At 41.8% G+C, this 20213-nt stretch overlaps 1 protein-coding gene across 3 annotated transcripts in view; it reads right to left on the minus strand.

Annotated features, from left to right (window-relative positions):
• foxp4 (forkhead box P4) overlaps positions 1–20213 on the minus strand; it is a 111170-nt gene that overhangs the window by 43116 nt on the left and 47841 nt on the right. For all 3 annotated transcript variants that reach the window (XM_015013617.2, XM_015013626.2, XM_015013607.2), the window contains exon 3: positions 4759–4848. In XM_015013617.2, the coding sequence (XP_014869103.2) occupies positions 4759–4848 (90 nt within the window). The remainder of the gene's footprint in view (positions 1–4758; positions 4849–20213) is intronic.

A 20213-nucleotide genomic window follows, 5' to 3' on the forward strand; every position in this document is an offset into this window, starting at 1 on the left:
AAGACGGGTTGTACCAGGCTCCTAAGTACAACAGTGAACCAGGGGGTCAGCTTGGACTTTGACTCTGATATATATATATATATATATATATATATATATATATATATATATATATATATATATATATATATATATATATACACACACATACACACACATGGCAAGAAACACAGCTCTTTCCGACAGGGCGACGGATAAGGAAAAAGAACAGGAAAAAAAAACTTCGGAGGGGACGGTGAAAGGCCAGCAAGTTCAAGTGGATAATCCCCCCTCCCCTGCTCATCCTCCTCCTCCTCTTCTTCCTCCTCCTCCTCCGCTGCCTCCCTCCATCTAACGCCCCAGTGCTTCAGAATAAAAATGACAACACGTTTTCAGAGCCCGTGGACCTGCACACAGCCAGGGCACTTCATTGGGAAGTGTGAGGCCGTTATTGACCATATTTCATTACTGATTTCACTCATGTTTCAAATCTCAAAATAAGACTTTCACGCTCGAGTGGCCAGACCCAAACCTTTCCTCTCCAGCCTGTCTGTCCAGCCCTCAGTCCGGAGCCGAACCCAATTCACAGGGGACTCAGCCTCCTCCCATGCACCCTTCACAAACTGTCAGGATCCCATACTACACTCCCAACACACGCAGCAGCAGCAGCAGCAGCAGCAACGGCTCCCTCCACATCAAATCAGAGAAACTGCCAGCTAAGCACTTTCATTAAGCGGACAAAAGGAGAGCTTTGGGAAAAATACTCTGAAAGGAAATAAAAAAAATAAAAAATAAAAAAACCAGAACAAGAGCATGAACTGTTTTAGTCCCATGGACTCTGGAGAACTACAAACTTCTTCCTCCACATTGCTTTATTGATCACTCAGAAGGTTTTGAACTCTGCCACTCTATATCTAAACTGAGCGAAACTTTGTTTTCACTCAGTTTCGCTAACGAAACTGAGTGAAAACAAATCTGAAAATTTAGCTCGCAGATTAATATTCGTTTGAAAAAATAAAAAAAATACTTGCATTTTAAGAAAGGCAGGACTTTGTTTCCTCCCTCCGTGTGCCTTCTCCTCTCCCTCCGTCCCATTGGGCTGGTGTAAGCCCTCTCCAGAGAGCAGGGAGCCAAGCTAATTAACATAAGCCTAATGAGCCTTTTAATTTTTTTTTTCTAATTAAACGAGCTCCTCAATAATACATGAAAACAGGACACCGCGCTATTCAATTACTGACGTATGGGCCACGGCCAAGCGCGTGCCTTAATCTCTATGTGTGCACGCCAAGTGCCAGCTTGTTAAGTGTGCCAAGCATGTGTCTGCCAAGTGGCGCATATGTGTCGGCTTGCGAGAGTGTGTCTATTGTGGGGAATATGTGACAGGTCGTACATATCATGCTGGGTAATCCACAAAATGCCCCTCTGCCAGCCAGCCATGAGCCCACGAATTCTCTCAGCAGCAATCATGCCACACGCAGTCAGGGCAACCGTGGTCAATTATAGCCAACATCGGGGACAAACATGAATCTAAAGTGTGAAATTGTCTAAGTTCTGCAGAGGGATGTCTCTTTGTGGACTCGTAAACAAAATGAAGAGGAGGAATCATACTGCTTCAGCGCTTTCCTGTGTTTAACTTAGAAGAGAGTAAATACAGGCAATGCCAACTACTTCTTGAGAATTTCTTACTTTTTTTTTTTATTTTTTTTTTAATCGCTCTTCTTACCACCCTTACAAATATTGCTTTGAGCTTCTTCACAACTTTACCCCGTGTCCCTCGGTCTTCATGATGCTGTTTGTTCACAAATAATCGCTAACGATCCTCCGAGGCATCCGCAGTACAGCCGCTTCCGAAAAACAAGTTATTTTTAGTAAATGTGGCAGGAATTCGTCAGGACACAACGTTATTTTTCTGCAAGTGATCGTCTACCTTTTGTGCGACTGTCGAATTTCTCCTGAACATCACCTGTGATAATAAAAGACACACACACAGACTCGCACATGTGTGCGCTCGCAAAGTAGACTGATACCATCTCTCGCAGTCAGCCAAACCTTCTCTGAGCAACCAATCATATAGAAGATACAATCTCAGAGTTTCTTTTGCTCTGCGCTCAGATCCTCCCCTCTATTATGAAAAAAAGAAAAGAAATATGATTTCGGAGAGTGGTGGGGGGTTGAGGGTGGGCAGGCAGTAGTAGGCGGGTGCCTGTCAGCGCAGATGGAGGTTTCTCCGGAGAAGTCGAGACACGAAAAAAAGAAAGTCTTCCTGCTCGCCCTGTCTGTCTCTCCCGTTTTCCCTCAGAGAGAAGGAGAAAAAAAAAAAATCTAATTATCGAGCTCCTAAAGATCTCATTATTGGCTGAGGCTCATTTGCATGTGTGAGAGCCGCGCAGCGGGAGCCAACCTGGGGACGGCCATTTTGAACCAGATGTGTGCCGCTATGCGGTGGCTTACTGTCACCTTAAGAAGTGACCACATTAAATGTCCGCTTCACTCGAACTTATGCTCACTCGCCGCTTTTTCTGTTGCAATGCAATTTAAATGTGATCATTGGTCCTGAAATGGCAGTAATTAACAATGTGTCTACCTTTTAGCAGCGAGGTTTACATTGTAGTCTGATAATTGCCTGACTGTGACTTTCATCTCTACACAAATTTTTGATCAGTAAACAAACCGGTCTTCTGTGAAAATATGTCAACGAAGAAGCCCAAAAGTTGCAAAGAAACTTTATATAGAGGGACGATGGCTTGTTCCCTCAGGCTACCACAACAGGGAGTTATCAAGCTGAAGGTACCGCAGCAAAACCGCTGTATTTTATCATTTTAAATAATTCTTGTCCATCTGTTATAGTACTTTTTATATATTAAAAAAATGCAGTCTAAAAAAAAAAAACTAAAACAAAGTTTAGGTTAGGTTAGACTTACCTTACAGGGAATCCACAAAGGGACAGCTGATATGCTAACCATGCTAACTGTGCTAAATGCTACTGAGGGTGCTAAGTACAGCTTAAAATGCCATCTCTGTAATCATTTTGTTGTTGTTTTGCAATCATGAAACCCTAAAATTGGGAAAATTGTGTATAACTGCAGAGCTGTGCAATCCTGACTGCTCACTCTCATACAAAAAGTTAATTGCGGACCAATCGAGTCACAAAAACTGTTCATGGCTCATCATAGCTGCAATAAACAAATTACGGATTTAATAAACTAACATATAAGAGTTAATCTGAGTTATTGACATTAAATTGTCCACAAAATCTTTGATTTGTTGTTGTAACTGGCACATATCATACAACAACCCACTTAATTAGCCACTAAATATAACATCGCACCTGGGGATAATGCTGACCTTTGACCTTTTCCATGAACTTTCTTTCTGAAGGATGAAATCCAGGCCCAGAGCCTGGTAAGGCTTTTAAATTGTTATATTTTAAAACTACAGGTGCAAAGGAACTCATTTAAAACCATTTCAATGTGCCCAAGAGAAACACAAAACAAACATCAAAGTCACTTAAAAACACTCGGTGAATTTGCATTTGTGTTTGGATTTCTGCACTGTAAGGGTCCAGTCGCAAACACACACTCACTTGCATGTAGATCCAACTGTGTCTGTGTGTTTATGTTGGTAGGATGCGAGCTGACAGCTCAGACAACAGAGACGTTGCATGAATGCCCTGCGAGTGCAGGGAGGCTCTGCAGGTCAGACAGCAACAAACAGGACAAACAAGACAGAGACGGAGAGAGTGGAGGCGGCGTGGAGCTGCATCTGTACGTGTGTGTGTGTGTGTGCGCGTGTGTGTGTGTGTGTGTGTGGGAGAAACGAGGACGAGGGGGAAGGTTGAACTTCTTTCATGTAGAAGACGTGCCTATGAAGCAGGTCAACCAAATGCATGTTTGACCTGCATTCAGTCCTATTTGTGTGTAAATGCTTCCGCGTTGACACATCACAGTTCTTTCCAAGATCTAATCTTAAGAGGAACTGTTCACAGCAGGGGGCATCCTTATTCTATTGGTGATTTATTGTATGATTACTTTTTTTGGTAATTAAAGACGATGTCATAAAGCAAGTTTTAAAAGCTATTTAACAGTAACAATGAGGAATATTTTATCCAGTGTACAACCGATTTAAGGACCAGTTCTGATTCACGATGAACTGGTGAAACCCAGATTTTAATCATGCTTCATGTTAAACATGTTTGTCAGTAGGAAGTACTATGATGTGATGATTCTGCTGTAATGCAACAGCCCGACTGCCCAACACACCTATTGCCCCACTCTCTTTATGCGAAGTCCAGTTAAAAAAGGAAGGAAAACAAACTCCCCATTCTGCATGCAATCGTTCAACTGTAAAAGTTTAAAGAAAAACAAATTTGGTATACACTGCAGAGCTTGTGTCCCGCTCACTATTAAAACCTGCTCAAGTGTATTTCAGTAGGGATCCTGCACTCCGGCTAACCTCACTTTCTCTTCTTTCTGTGGTATTCAGCTCTGAAAACAACTCGCTACCCAGAAACTACAAAGGCCTCATTCAGTCAAACTAACACACATGCACAGACACACACAGAGAGAGAGAGAGAGAGAGAGAGAGAGAGAGAGAGTGGGATAAAGATACATGGAGGCAGCGTAAGAAAGGAAAAAAAACAAGAGAACATGGTCCTGTATTAATCTGTGAAAGTGACATGAAAAGGTTGGTTGAAAAACGACGATGCAGCTGCCAATAAACGTGTCCCTGAAGGGGACGGAGCAACCCTCGGGATGCTCGTCCATGTGTGTGAGCTCAGACCTGCACGGGGCTCTGCTTGACCTCGTTGCTGCCAGGGGAGTTGAGACCAGAGGCCTGCTGGAGGAGGAACTGTCTGGCTGCCTGGAGTGCCTACAGGAGACAGGAAAAAGGAAAAATGAGAATCATGCACGCAGTTCCTTTAACAAATATATGTTTCTTCACAGGAAGGAGGTCCCCCATGCGCTGCTTTACATTAGCATAATGTGAAGCGACTATATTAAAACTTTGCAAAAATAATTAGTTCTTACTCTTTTACATTTTCTGCTATTAGAACCACAAACTTTCACTGTATCTTAACAAACCAAAATTCAATAGAGCATAAGCTTTAATTTTTTTTAACAAATGCAAATTGGACAAAAAAAAAGAAAAAAGTGCGTTTGGATCCAGGCCCAATGTGTGATACTTTGTAGAAACACTTTTCTCTGGTGTCCCTGGTGTCCATTTCTAAGCCTTTTGCAGCTTCTAGCTGGTTTTTCTATAGATCCATCCATTTTCCCATTAACACTAACCAGCGTTGTTGACACTGATGGTTGTCCTGTCAAGTGGACGGTCACGTAGTGATTCTGCAGTTGTCCCCTACTATGTATTCTCACCTTCAGATCATGGACGGACCATCGCTCTGTGAGACTTCAAAACTTGTGATATTGTTTTATAACTTAACTTTGTTTTAAACTTCTCCAGAACTTTATCTGTGACCTGTCCGTTGTATTTCTATGATGCTACTTAATGGTCTCGAATGATCCTTGGAGCCCTTCGTAGAACATCGATTAAACTAAGATTAAATTGCACACAGGTGGGCTCTACTAATTTTGTCATTTCTAAGTAGAGTTGTTCAAACTTTCATTTAGGGGTGTCAGAGCAAAAGGGTTCAAATAAAAATGCATGCCGGATTTTGTAGATTTTTCTTTTGTTGTGAAAGAAATGTTTTCTTTGCACTTTACAGTCATATGCTAGTTTGTGCAGATCTAAACACATAAAAAACAAAATGAATTCCGAGGTTAGAACTCAATGTTAAAAAGCATAAGTACTTTTGTGAGTCATAGTGAGTAAATATGTCTGTCTGACTTGCTTTAGAGTGCGACTATGAGGCTGCCTGTGTCTAAATGTATTACCTTTAAAATCTCCTGATTCCCAACTGCCTTGCTCTTTGTTTCTCTACCCATCCTCCCTGGTTTACTCCACTTTCCACAACCCTTTTCCTCTCCCTTGCTCCCTTCTCAGAGGCCAGAGCAAACTGGCTTCTTCACATCCTCCGAGACAGAAGTGTGTCACTCCGTTTCCATGCACGCGCCCTGAACTGTGTTTGTGTGTTGTCACAGTGATGCAAGGAACTGCTTGCCCTGATGAGACCCGAAAGAGCCGTGACTAACCACCACCCACCTCTCTTCGTTCTTCCTCCTCCTTTTCCTGCTTCCCCCCCCCCCTCCGTCTGCCCTGCAGTCCTGTCCATCTACACACCAGTGACACCATCACTCACCGGCTCCATTTCCAGCCCTTCACTCTGCCCCTGGGTGTTGCCAATTCATCCCCACCAATACTGCAAACTAAGCCATTTCTCCTACTTTCTAAGCACATCCTTTTCTCTCCCCAGCCGCTGTATTTTGTGCCTTTCCTGTCTCCATTGTGACAACTCCGCCTCGCAGCGTTAAAGAGTTAACTTCTCCAGCATTAGCACCAAAAGAGAAAGTAGCTTTTAATTTTATTTTTTTTTTTTTTTGACTGGAATGTTTAACCAGCCCCGAAAACAAAATAAGAAAACACCCAGTTCATAACACAAGAGCTGCCTTGCACGTACAGTAAGCGCACACACGGACATGCAAGCGCAACCTCATGACGGAGGGTTAGCGAGGGGAGACAGCAGGATGCACATTTGCTTCCTCTGACTCAAAAGGGAAAGGTTCCTTAGTAAATATTGATTTATGAAAGTCCCTGTGTGTGTGTATGCATGTGTGTGTGCGTGCGTGTCTGTGCAAATTAACGGCCAGATTGAGGGACAGTCTATACAAAAGCTCTTACTCAACCACTCAGTAGAAGAAATCTGCCTCATTTCAAAACTATAGGGAACAGTAACAAAATGCAACACAGATTGTACAGCACGGCTTATTGAACAAGTGGTCGAATTAGAAACTCGGGTACATTAAGTAATGTTTAACTAGAAAACAAAGCATAAGGAGAGATTAGACTGTCAGGAAAAAGTTAGAGAGAGAGAGAGAAAGAGAGAGAGAGAGACAGAGAGAGAGAGAGAGACGTTCTCTGTGCAGCCAGAGTGATGAAAACCATCTGTAGCGAACACACTTGCTACTTTCGCCGAGACCTTAATTAAAACACACACATGGACGTGCCGCTACTCTCTCCCATACACACACATGAATTTTAACACTTTACCAAAAAAATAAAAAAATAAAAAAATCCCAGGAACACTACCCCTCCCTTTTACTGGTTTGACCTCAGCATTAAATCAGGCACAAACATACGCACACGTACACACAGACAAACACAACCGCCCAGTTTGTTGGCATGTGGTGTGAATTACTCCTCGAACACCCTGTCTGCCCGAGAGCCAGTCTGCGTGTGTGTGCGTGCGTGTGTGTGTGTGTGTGTGTGTGCGTGCGTGTGCGTGTGTGAATGAGTGTATGTTGGCAGGAGTTGAGTAGGCCTGTCTGGCAACAATAAGGGACAATTCCACCCAAATTACCACCCTGATTACCACTATATTAAAGAGCCATTTATGGCTTTCATAAACGCTACGACCAAGCAGAGGTGATGCCTGTCTCCTCTCCTGTGCCTGTATCAATGAATGTGTGTGTGTGTGTGCATATATATATATATATATATATATATATATATATATATATATATATATATATATACATATATATATATATATATATATATATATGTATTTAAAAGGCAAGAATTGCAACAAAAAAGAGGAATGTGCTTTTCTACCTATTTCTTTAAAATAAGTCCATTGCTGATTTAAACAAGTATGGCTTAGCTTAGTAGGAAGCTGTTCAAATTTACTGGAGTAAAGATTGGATTTTAAAGGTCTGTTTTACAAGATCAACAAAGAGTAAAAGTATTGGAAGGATGAAGTTTCTGTTAAGACTGGAAACCTGATTCTTGCATTTACTGGCAGAATACCCACCGACTTTGTACTTAGCATCGCTCAAGTTGGCAAACCTGTCTCAAAACCTTCCTTAAAAATGCCAAGATTATCTCATAAATTTGCAATAATTCACTTTATAACACTCACTCAGAGCTGCTCTACTCCAGAAAACAAAAACAAAATCCAGAATGAATGCTATTCTACTGAGGGGTAACAAGTCTGCATGGGATTCTCCTTATTTCAACCCTGCAACTTTGTATGTTTGCAGTTTTGGTCTATGTACAGACCAATTTTCAATTTGTGTATGTGAAGCATGTGCTTTGTGTCCTCAAACAATTTCTGATTAAAGTAATTAAAAAAAAAACTCCTCCTAATCTACCAAAAGAGAATATGATTTTATGACTCTAATAAATAATACCTACCTACAAAGGGTTGCGAAATATTTTGGTTTCATCCTGGGTGTAAAATCGGAGTACAAATTGACCTGGAGACACTCTGATAGTAAACCAATGCCAAAATAATTCTTATCAAAATTAAGTCGTTTTCGACAAGAGTAACCTGGACTCAGCTTGTGTCAGCTTGACTTTTTCAGTAGAAATAACATGAAACTATTATTATTATTATTATTATAAATACTGGATATGACGGCATGTGCATTAAGCTCAACACCCAGCATATGTACGTTTAAATGGTTTGTGAGCTGACAATTTTGGGGGAAATGACCTGAACGATTTGAAAGCACTGGAAACCGTGAATGGCTCACTGCTGGTTTGCTGCGTTTAGTTTGAGACAAGCAAGAAAACCATAATTAAAAGAGAAAAGAGAGGTCAATGTTGGACTAAATTAGCCAGCTGCTTAAATTTGTAGGTAAAACCCCAAAATAGGAGAAATATTGCAGTGTTGCTTCACAGGAACCCGCACATATAAGCTCATTTGAACAGAGCCATATTTATCAGTATGTAATCAGTGTTAAACTGAATTATCAACAGTTGAATCATATCCCAAGTTTTAATGTTTAACAACAAAAGAAAAAGAAATACTGGGTTGGTGAACACATCTATAATCTCATGAGAGCACACCTACACACACACACACACACACACACGCACACACACGCAGATAAAAAACACCAGCAAAGACATCCACTCATGTCTACTTTGTCAAGAAGCACTTCTCTACTTTGACCCCTCTCTTTCATTTCTACTCTTCATATTCACTCCTTGGCTTTTTCTCCATAGAACCTCCACCCACCCACACACAGCAACACACACACACACAAACACATACGCACACGCACGCACACACACACACACACACACCTACACGCACTCTCACACCAGCTCCTTCAAGACTCCCCCGCTAAACTCCCCTTTCCCCTTGTGGCATTCTTGGGGGCGCACTGCACCTTTAAAGAAAATATGAGGGAGGCCTAAGAGGGAGGCCCAACAACAGAGTCTTTGTGCTGCCGCGATGCACACATACACACACACGCACACGCACACACACACACACACACACACTCACACACACATATGCACCCATCAGCGGTGTCAGACAGGTTTTATTAGAGTGAGAGAGGGAGGGAAGGAGGAGGAGGAAGGGGAAGGAGGGGTGAGGAGGTCACCGCTCAGCTTGGAGGCCTGAGAGCACAGTGTGAGCGCGCCGGTGAGTGTGAGTGTTTCGGTGCGGTGTGTGAGTTCTTCTGACTTGTCATCGCGCCCCTCTGTAAATCATCGCCTCTGACACAGCCTTTAATAACAGTGCATTTTTTAATTCAACAGGGTCAAACATGCACATACATCCATGTCCACGCACACACACACACACACACACGCACCCTCACCCTCACAGTTATGGCTACTTTCTCCTCTTAGCAGGATTCCGAAAAAAAAAAAAAGGCTGACGACTTTGTTTCTTTGAAAAGAGAGAAGGTTGGTGGGCAGGTTTGAAAATCTATTAAAAATAACATGGCAGGAATTTTTGCCTCACTAAACCTGTGCGACGATTTCGCAGCGTAGGTGTCAGCGTGCCTTTGCAAAAATGCATCTGTGGAAGAAATCTCAACATGCTCTGTTGAATATGACTCAGATTTGTTATTATAAGGTGAATCTCAAATAAGAACAAAAAAAAAAGAAAAAAAAGAAAAGGGAAACAGGCCTCCTCAGTTTGAGCATGTGTGAGTGTACCTGGCTCAGGTTGCCAAAGCAAACAGGTCTCCCTGTGTGTGATGAATCTGGCCTGTAATCCACCCAGTGTGTTCGGGTGACACAGTGCAAGAGAACGCAGAAATAAGCAAAGCGATCCAAACAGGAGACCGTGGAAGGGGGAGACAGAGAGAGAGAAAGAGACAGGTGGGTACCATATGTTGGAGTAATCCGTCAGCACTGACTGAGGTCCATTGTTGACGGGCGAAACGAAACAAACCCGTCTCCCCCCTTTTGCCCTCTTCTCCTCAACCCCCAACCCCCCTAGATAAACAGCCCTCAGGGCAGACAGTGGGCTGTCCTTGAGGGAGAAGGAGGAAGACGAGGGGAGGGAGCTGGGAAGGCCAAGGGGGGAGGCAGGTGGTATCAGATTTCTCTGCTTTTAGGTTGAGAAGGGGAAAAAAAAAACACAAGCATGTGAGTGGATGAGAGAGGAACTCATTGTTTCATCTGTCCACCAAGGAGAAAAACCAGACTCCGAGGCCACGGATCTCCGCAACGCCAAACAGATATCCCCTGGCAGATAGACAACAGTTTAGTCTGGTGCAAGCTAAACAGTGAAGGAAGGAAGGCTGGCTTGTAGAGCTGCTCTCCTCTGTTCCTCTCTGTGCTTTCTAAAACGGCACAGAGCGACAGATAGAAAGTGCTAAACAGACTCGGGGGTGGGGGGCAGACGCAGCAAAGAGCTCGTCACACCCAGCTGCTTCTCTACAGGTCTGCGTGCTTTTTGATTTTGGATCAGTGGGAGAGACCGGGTTCAAAGAGCAGCAGTGGATCTTCTTTTTCTCCCCCATATCCGTCTTCCTATATCTCCGTCCTGAAGTGTTGTCACTGAAGCTGAAAGCCAGGATAAAGCTTTGGCATTGTTGCCATCCCCACGGGTGATCCCAATGAGCTCTTGTATCCATTTGTACTGCTCCTCTTGACTTTGGCACCAAAAAAAAAAAACACCTTCAAACTCCACTAACCCCTTTACCTACTTTAATTTCTTCTTTTTTTTTTTGCTATTGTTTTATTCTTTAAGGATCTACAAGTCTTTTTATTTTAGCTCCAAAACTCCCTTATCTGTGATTGCTTCCTCTTTTTTAGGTTCTTGTGATCACAGAGAAGCTAAAATGAGACTGAGATGCAATGTAATCTACACAGAATGTTAATTTTCTAATGAGATGATCACGCAAATTAAACAGCACTGATAACTCACACTGCTTAAGACAGGTATTCATACCCACAAACTCTTACAGTACTGCTCAGGTTCACCCTTAGCTTTAGAAATGACCTTGGCCTTCATCAGAATAGATGCAACAGTAGGTACATCTGCTCAAATGCTTGTTAAAATAAACAGCAAATCAGTGGTAAAGATGTCTTTTTGAAGTCCAAATTGAATAGAATGGGGAGGAAGTGAGACTCAATGGCTTGTTTCTACTGAGTGGCACGGCATGGGTCAGTATGGACTCTCGCTGGACAGAGGGGCTGAAACCCAAACACCTAACGTGGTGTCAGAGTAGCGAAACGACAAACATAACACACTGCTGTCTCACGCTTGTTGCGAGCTGCTTGCTTGTGTTGTGTGATGCCAGTAACTCCACCCCAACTGCACCAGTTTTCTGTGAACCTACAGCCGAAGGGGGCCAGGGAGTGGTGCGGTACCGGTCGGATGCACGGGCAGCTCTTACAATGGAAACAGATAAAAAAAAAAAAAAAAAAAGCACCCCGAACCGCAAGTACGTGAACTGTACCGCTCAATGAAAACAAAGCATTAGTGTTTGTGAAAATGGCATGACTGTCAGAGTCAGACAGGCCGGTCCTGAATGACTTGTCTTCTCAGGTGGAGGAAAACCAGAATGAGCAGACTCTCAGTTTGACAGAGCAATATTTGAAAAAGAGAAACTATCAAATGAGAGGCAAAAGTAGCTTAAATAACCACTTGTTACCACATGCTGAACCGTCAAACACGATGGACCACAACATTAGAGCAGAAGCAGTGAGTGCTACTCCTGTCAGAAAGGAACAGGCTACCAATGTTGTCAAAAGAAACAGTTCAAATGGCAGGAATACAGCATCCAACCACGGAAACACAAAAGTCCATCTTACTGTATATCAGTGTTTCAGGCTGCTTGTAGTGTCGTAATAATGTGGAAGACATTTTCTTGGCACAATTAACCTGGTCCTTACAAGGTGTGCCTAATAATATGCCCAATGAGTGAGTGCATTTCACAACTAAATGAGAGAGTCATTTAAGAAGCCATTAGAGGTCACAGATTCCTTTGATGTTTAAAAGCATGAAAGATCTTTGGCAGAGTCTGAACAAGGACATAGCTCTACTTTCTATGAATGTTTAGAAAGTTTGGCCAGGATAATAAAACAAACCTTATTAGACTACAACACAATGCAGCTATGGAAAATAGAATAAAATAGTGTATAAATGAAAGAAAATGATTACATTGATATGTCATTGCTAGTATGACACTGTATGAAAAATCTACAAGTTTGCATCAACCCCACAAACAAAATCAAAAACTTTTACACATTATGTGAAATTACAAAACACACAATTGAGGGATTCTTGTATGACTGATGTATAGAATAGAAGCTACAATGTGTTTCCTGTCCTGGGGTCGCTCTAACTCAAAAGGTTTTGCTGACTTCTGATCACTTCAATTGGAAAAATGTTCCCCGTTTTCAAAATTTTGGCTAAAAATTGTAATTCCAGTTGGTAGATTAACAGGAGAGCAACGAATTTAACCTCCAGATCTACAACCAATTAGCTACGAGAAGACATCTGACCGAGCCATTGAGACATTCGACTATGACAGAAGCACTTTTGCAATTCAGGTCCATTTGGACCAGGAAGAAATGCCCTTTTCAGGAAACAGTAGCTGAATGATTTATAATTTAAGTGCAATTGTTTAATTTCATTGTTTATAAGTAGCTACTGGAGAAAGCCAGTGGTTTTTGTCACTGCAGAGAGAAAAGCTGGATGTTTGATGGCACAATGTGGGATTTCTGTTCAGCTTGTTTGGAATATTAACTAAACCAAACGAAAATGAAAAGCAAATAAAGACCTGATTATTATCGTTTTAAATATTGATGGGTAAAAATAGATAATGACTGGATGTTTTTGGCCCCATCAGTCAAAACGACAGAAAACCAAAAAAAAAAAGTCTAGTCCAAACCTCTGCCTCTTAGCCAGCCACCACAGAAAAATAAAACAGATCTTTTTTTGTTTGAGTCCATCTATACACCTGTTTTGTCTCTGTGCCTTTTTATATAATGTACAGCTCACAATAAATTTCTCAGACATTTTTTTTTCTCTTTATTTCTCGTGCCCCAAACGCTCCCCGCTCATCTCTAAAAATCTGTTGCCCATACCCTCATTCGTCACGGTAAATTCACAGAGCAGATATGGCTTCGACAGACGCCTAAAATAGATTGTCCAGGCTTACAAATGGAAGCCAAGCCTAGTGAATGCAGCTGTCGGCCTTATGAAGAGAACCTCTCTTTCCTTTATTGGTCCCAAAAGGATTCCTATGGATAATCTCCAACGGTGGCTAATGTCTAGCTAGCGGTGAAGGGATAGACGTTGCAATTGCATGTGAAACGATAATAGCTTGTAGGCCTTAAAACTATTTAAATCATCCAATATAATTTTTGCGCAAACTCTAAAAGCAATGCGAAAGATTTAAAGTCTCATATTTCTTAGAATACTGTCGGGTTCATTTACATAAACAGCAGATTTTCTCCCAGAAACATTGCCACGGCTAATTAAATTTTGTTTATAGCTCTCACTACAAGAACTACCGATACATTTGCAGTGTTTTTCATTCGGTCATGAAGGAATTTGTTTAAAGTTGATTCAACAGCGAGAGAATGGAAGAAAGGGAATGGCATATACATTTACAAAAGATCAAGAGTTTCCAAGAGGTAGAGGAAACAGGGCAACTTATACCAAATCCTTTCTAAAGCCTGTCAATTTCATGGTGGGCTACAAATAAACTATTCTCTGCCATAACTTTACCCCTTTAGTTTAAACTCTTCCTCCTGTGTGCCCTCTTGTCTTCTTGTTCTAATCAGGTCTCTTCAGCTTTCCCTAAGCCAGTTGTCCTGTCATTTTTTTTCACCCATAGGAACCAGTTGTCCACCAAAATAACTGACCTTAAGACGCACTAAATGCCTCAATCTATCTAGGACGCCACAGTCTTGGATACCTTGGAAACCCTTCGCCAGCAGCAATCCCTTTCAGCTATTTAATGTAATGTTTCCGCAATATAAAGGCATCGTTTGAGACGCTGAGGTTTTAAAGCGGCTGCAGCAAACTTCTCTGGGCCCAGACTGACCATTAAAGAGAGGAAAGAACGCCTTCAAGAGCCAATCCAATAAAAACTCGCAAAACTCCAAAAGAACTTCAAAATATGCTGTAATGTTTGAAAACCCTGGCTGGTTTTGAATTTTTTTTTTTTATGCATAAGTTTTTTTTTTTTTTCACTAAAGGGGACCTGCTCTAAGCTCCAGGGATGGTGCCATTTTCCAGATGGTTCTCAGCTCAGAACAGTTTAGTGAAATTCGAAAACCCCACCTCCTGCCTCCCGACACTCATCTAACGTTTCTATTGATTCACAGGGGTATATGCAAAGTCGTAAAAACGAGCTGACTGAATGCTCTGGACTGCTTTATGTCATGACACAATTCATCATCACCATACGCACACATGGAAAAAAATCCGCAGCCTTCTAAAGAGATGCTTACAGCTTGTTTTTCTGACAAGTAAAGGCGGAAAAGGAATCAAGAAATGTACAATTAAAGGTAATGATGAGGTGAGCATGGTTAGAAATAGAGAGGAAATCCCTAACTCCCTCTTTACTGTAGGCCTCATCTCAGTCCAGGCGGCTAATTGATGGCAAATAGCTCTACAGCAGTTCCCCTACACACACACACACACACACACACACACACGCACACACACACACACACGCGCGCACGCACGCACACACACGTCATACGTTATACACACATATGCAGTTTCCCTGCGGTTTTCAACACAGCTCGTTTGGCAGGAGAGGAAGGTCTTACTCCAGACAGACCAAGCCCAAAGAGGAAAACACACACACAGACAGACGGACACGGTGTAATATTTAGCATCATTTCGTGTGCCGTAGGACAGTTAAGTAGCTTGAGAAGACCCTTTTTTAGGTGTTAGATCTTGCTTGGGTGACCTCCCGAATTTAAGCTGTTGCTTCTGCTCGACCCGACCGACGTGCAAGTGGATACTTTTTGTAGGGCCAGTTTGTGATGAGGACGGCACTAGCCTGGCAACCAGGCCTCACATATGGAAACTGTTTAACTCTTATTATTAATAACCCACCAAAAAAAGAAAAAAAAAAAAAAGGGGGGGGGGAGCCAACTAATAACACATGCAAGACACTGCCAAGACTTTGGCTCGGAGACAGAAGGAAAACACATACATACACAAACAGAGACTGTCTGCAACGTGCACATGAAGACAAATGTGGACACCCAGACACCTATTGGCTGAACAGGAAGGAAAAAAAAAAAGAAAGCTAAGTGATCGGCCTTTAACTGTATTACCCTGGCTGCCCGCTTCAATGCAAATAAAACTCTTTCATGTTTCTTGGTTCAGAGAGTTTCTACACCTGGTTGTGGCTGAAGGGGGATGGAGATAGACACACCCTCACACCCAGAACTTACCGCCCACACACACACACACACACACACACACACACGGAGACACGCACGCACACACACGCACGCACGCACACACACAAACACCGGAAATGGGCAGGCACAACAAAGCCTGGTTGCTGTACAAGTTTAAACTTCTAAAAGTGCACAATCTTCAACTTCCCCAAATAAGAAACAGGGGTGGAGTATAAACAAGGGAAAGGGGAAGTGTGCGCTGGACTATATGATTTTGTAAGCGACTGTGTTCATCCAGATGTAAAGAGAAACTTCTGTTTCAAAATAGGAAAAATCTGATGTGACTTTCTTTCCTTATTTTTATTTTTTCAAAAGTGTTCAGCTAAATTAGATTAAGTTTCATTTTGTCGACTGCCAGACAGTAGGAGTACATAACAGTTCTGCTCATAATAATTAAACTTTTTATTAGAAACAAAATGTCATTAACCACAACAATACTAAACACATTTTGTGGCAAGTGCAACTTTCCTTCATCGCAATTTGTTCTCATTAATTTAAATTGAGGTAAATGATGAACGGTGTTTTCATCAAATCGTTTTCTACCTCGGCCTGTTTGTATTTTTAATCATCACTTATTATAAATAAATACAACAAACAAAACTCATTTTTTATTCATATTATAGATGTTAACGGTAAATACAAATGGAGTTTCACTGAACTCTTTAGTTTTCTTTCTGCTTTATTTATATATTTTTTTTACTTTTAATGTTTTTGTAAATCTTAACAGGGTAACAAATTACACCTTCTCTACCAGATGAAGGAAAAAGGCCCCCATGCTCTTGTCCTGAGCTCAAGAAGAAGGCAAACAAGAGAAAGAGAAGAGCTACATTCCTCTCCTCCTCCCTGTTGACTCTAATCTCTCCTTTAAAATGGCTCACACAAAGGGCCAGCAGAGACTAGCTAATTAGCAACACTTTAGGCCTCTGCAGCTTTTGTAGGTTCGGTGTGTAAATGTGTGAGTTCATTGTGTGCATCCTGGGCTCTCAACTGTTTCCAGGGTAACTGCTTGCTTCGTGGCCTCAGAGGCGTCGCATTTTTTGTCTTTCAGGATTTCGCCTGTTCCCCTCGTTGCGTCCATATCTTTTCTGTGAGTCTGGAGTTGGGAAACAAAGGGTGTGGGGCTTAAGAAAAAAAAAAAAAAAGATCACTGCTTCACTGAAGAGTTTCAGTCAGGTTTTAGAGATTATCGTCGCACCTAAACAGCATTAGTGAAACTCACTGAAGATGTTTCTGTTACCTCAGATGATGAATGGACTTGTAGTATTCTTGTCCTGCAAGATCTCAATGCTGCATTTGATAAAGTTGAAGGCAATATTCTTACAGAGGCTTCAGCATGGTTTAGGGATTAAGACAACGGCACTAAATTGAGATTATAATCGTTGGACATATACCCGTTTCTTTATGTCAACACATTTTTCTCGCTCGCGTCAGTTAATTACAGAGTGCCACAGGGTCCAGGGCTTGGGCCAGTTCTTTTTGTCATATATAATGCTTTATCTTGGTAAAGCTGTCACATGACCTGTGATATGTTTCTATTGTTTATTGTTTGGTTAATAATGCTCCAATATGTTAATAAATCAAGCCTGATGAATTCCGTCATTTTGTCCTCAGCCTCATGTTGTCCCATCTTTTCACAACCCAAATTTAAAAAATTTATTGTACCCGAGAGATGCAGAAAAATTGATGAAAACAACTAGGTATTTCCTCCTCTTAACATAAAGTCCTGCCTCCTCACTGTCACCACACACCCTCTCTCAATACTTCAAAGTCAATGATTTCATGCCACCAACGTCTTTCGTTTTGGGATAAACTAATTGAGAGAATTCATAGCATTACACTTAATGTTGAAAAGGAAACGTGTCACTTGTGAACATGTCAATTTAAAGGAGTTACGACTGCTTGTTCTAGAGGAAAGCAGTAGAAATTGCGCTGTACCTCCTGCCTCATTCTCAAACATCTGAGAGCCAAATGTCAACAAATGAACTTTTTAAACTCTGAATACAGAAACCATTCATCGGGAGAGTCCATCTCGAACCATGAATAAGTATCTGTGTGTGTGTGTGTGTGTGTGTGTGTGTGTGTGTGTGTGTGTGTGTGTGTGTGTGTGTGTGTGTGTGTGTGTGTGGCATTCATCATCTCAACATCTTAACCTGGCCTACAGTGAAACTGTTTTCACACATTCCCATGGTAACCAAACCAAACCTAACACTTCAGGTGCCCAGGTGTGTGTACGTAATCCAGTCTCCGCAGCAGACACTGGACAAACATGCACAGGTGGACACACACACAAAGCTCCTTCCTCTGCTGCCATCTGTCTGTGTTTGTGCTTGAGCCTCTTGGACTAGCAGGAGGCTACCGACCATGACTGTGTCCATGCCGGCTGATCTGATCCAGTGGACCGTTTCCTCCGTCTGCGGCCCGGTACCTCAGCAGCGTTCTTTCCTTAGAGCACTTCATAAACCGATAAACCTAATTATCAAGTAGCTTTTGAACTTCATCTCAAGTAAACATAAAAACTATGTCAAGTCACTAGTATTTCCAGAATCGCGTCAAACTGTAACTGGCCATTCTTATGCAAAAAAAAAAACAAAAAACAAAAGAAAACAAAATAAAACAGTTTATTAAGATTATAGCGCAAAGAAACACAAAAGCCAAATACATGAAAGGACAGCGATAGTGTGAACAAAAATCTGCTCTCCAACTCTCAGCTGTCATTCAGTGGGGTGGTTGGAAAAAGCAGTAAAAATGTTTTACGGGTGCTCATAAATCCGATATCTCAGCATCACAGAATTAGGTCTCAATGTGCGAAAAAAAGAAGAAGAAAAGAAAAAAAAGGTCACTGAATGAGAAATGTGGAGAAGACGGAACCATGTGAAAGTCATTAAACAGATTTTTTTTTTTTTTTAATGTAGGTGTTTGTGGTGCGGAGCTGTGTGCATGTTTACACTGCTAAAAGGCAAACAACTTTAAAAGCCATTGGGCAGAAAACAACAAAATCTGTAATAGTTTATCTTAATTAACATGCTACTCTTTGGTTTGATATTCATTTAGAAATTGTCAGGGGGAAAAAAAAAACAAACAAAGCAAACAAACAAAACTAAAACTAAGAGCTGCTGGACTCCTTCCGGAAGTTGACCTTCTATATGTGTCTTTGTATCTCTGTGGTCAGAGCGGTGGGTGTTCTGCGATGCTAGGCAACCTCGACTGCCCTCCTCTTTCTCAGCACGACCTCCTGTGACCTGTGCACTCCGCTGACCCGACACATACAGAGGAAAAACCGGTCCAGACAGAGAGGAAAGCTTTTAGGAGGTGACAGGACTCAGAAAGGAGGCCCAGCACTGATTTACTGGTCAGAACAAGTGACAGAGGGACAAGCGGGCGGACACATGCAAAGACGCATTTGACACAGATATTAGTAGAGCTAGAAACTCAGATCATCGGTCCAAACAAAATGGATCCGTTTTATATTTCCACCTATTCCTTTCTACAGTCATTTCAGAACCGCAAACAATGTAGCTGAACCATTTCGTTGTGGTTACAGATCTTTATAAATTGTAGAAGGAAACTATCCTAAAATTCCTGAAATTTCACATACAGCTTAAATCAATAAAGTTTCTTTTTTATTTAAATCAATTTTAAGTGTATGTTTTACTGTCTGCGTGGCCAATTACGTTCTGAAAACGAGACGTTATTCCCTAAATAAATGAAGATCATCATACTATTAAGAAAAAAAAAATTGCTTGATTGTTTCTAATGTGTTTTCATGTTGATTTGGACTTTTTTTTTAACCACTGCAGAGCAGTTTGAGTAAACTGTACTTGAATAAAAACAAACGTCGATTAATTTATTGACGCAGGCGGACAGGTGTGGAACATAACCTCTAACACAGATGAGTTAAATGTAAAGCCTTATTTGTTAAAACGAATTCAAACATGTTTCTTTATTATTTTTGATTCCCCTTCCTTCCAAAACACCCCTTCAGCCTTCCTGTCCTTTGCCCCCGTGACCTGAAATTGAACTCTGTGCCGAGCCGGAGGTCAGACGAGATATAACCATTCCAGCCAGCGACCAAAATTCACTTCCCATAATTTACCCAAGTTAAGGAATCACACACACACACACTCACACTCGCGTCCCAACACGTCCCCACCTCCATCCATACAGGCACCAATTATTGAGTCTGGCCAATCTAACAGGAAGCCATACGTTATCTGAATCATGCAGCATCCCTCAAAATCCGTTGGCGCACTCGCGCGCACGCACACTCTTACGCGCAGCAGTCCAGTCCCACAAATCTGTCCGCAAAGCTCTACAAATGTGCGCACACAGGGAGAGCAGCTATCTTTCATCAGTGTTTGTGTATATCTGAGATCTGTATCGGTTCCTCCTGATCTCCAGTCATCACTGCGGCTCCTTAATTACACCCTTCA

This window comes from Poecilia mexicana, unplaced genomic scaffold (assembly GCF_051168715.1).
Source record: "Poecilia mexicana isolate PSO_F unplaced genomic scaffold, ASM5116871v1 scaffold_5, whole genome shotgun sequence".
NCBI classification, from domain to species: domain Eukaryota; kingdom Metazoa; phylum Chordata; class Actinopteri; order Cyprinodontiformes; family Poeciliidae; genus Poecilia; species Poecilia mexicana.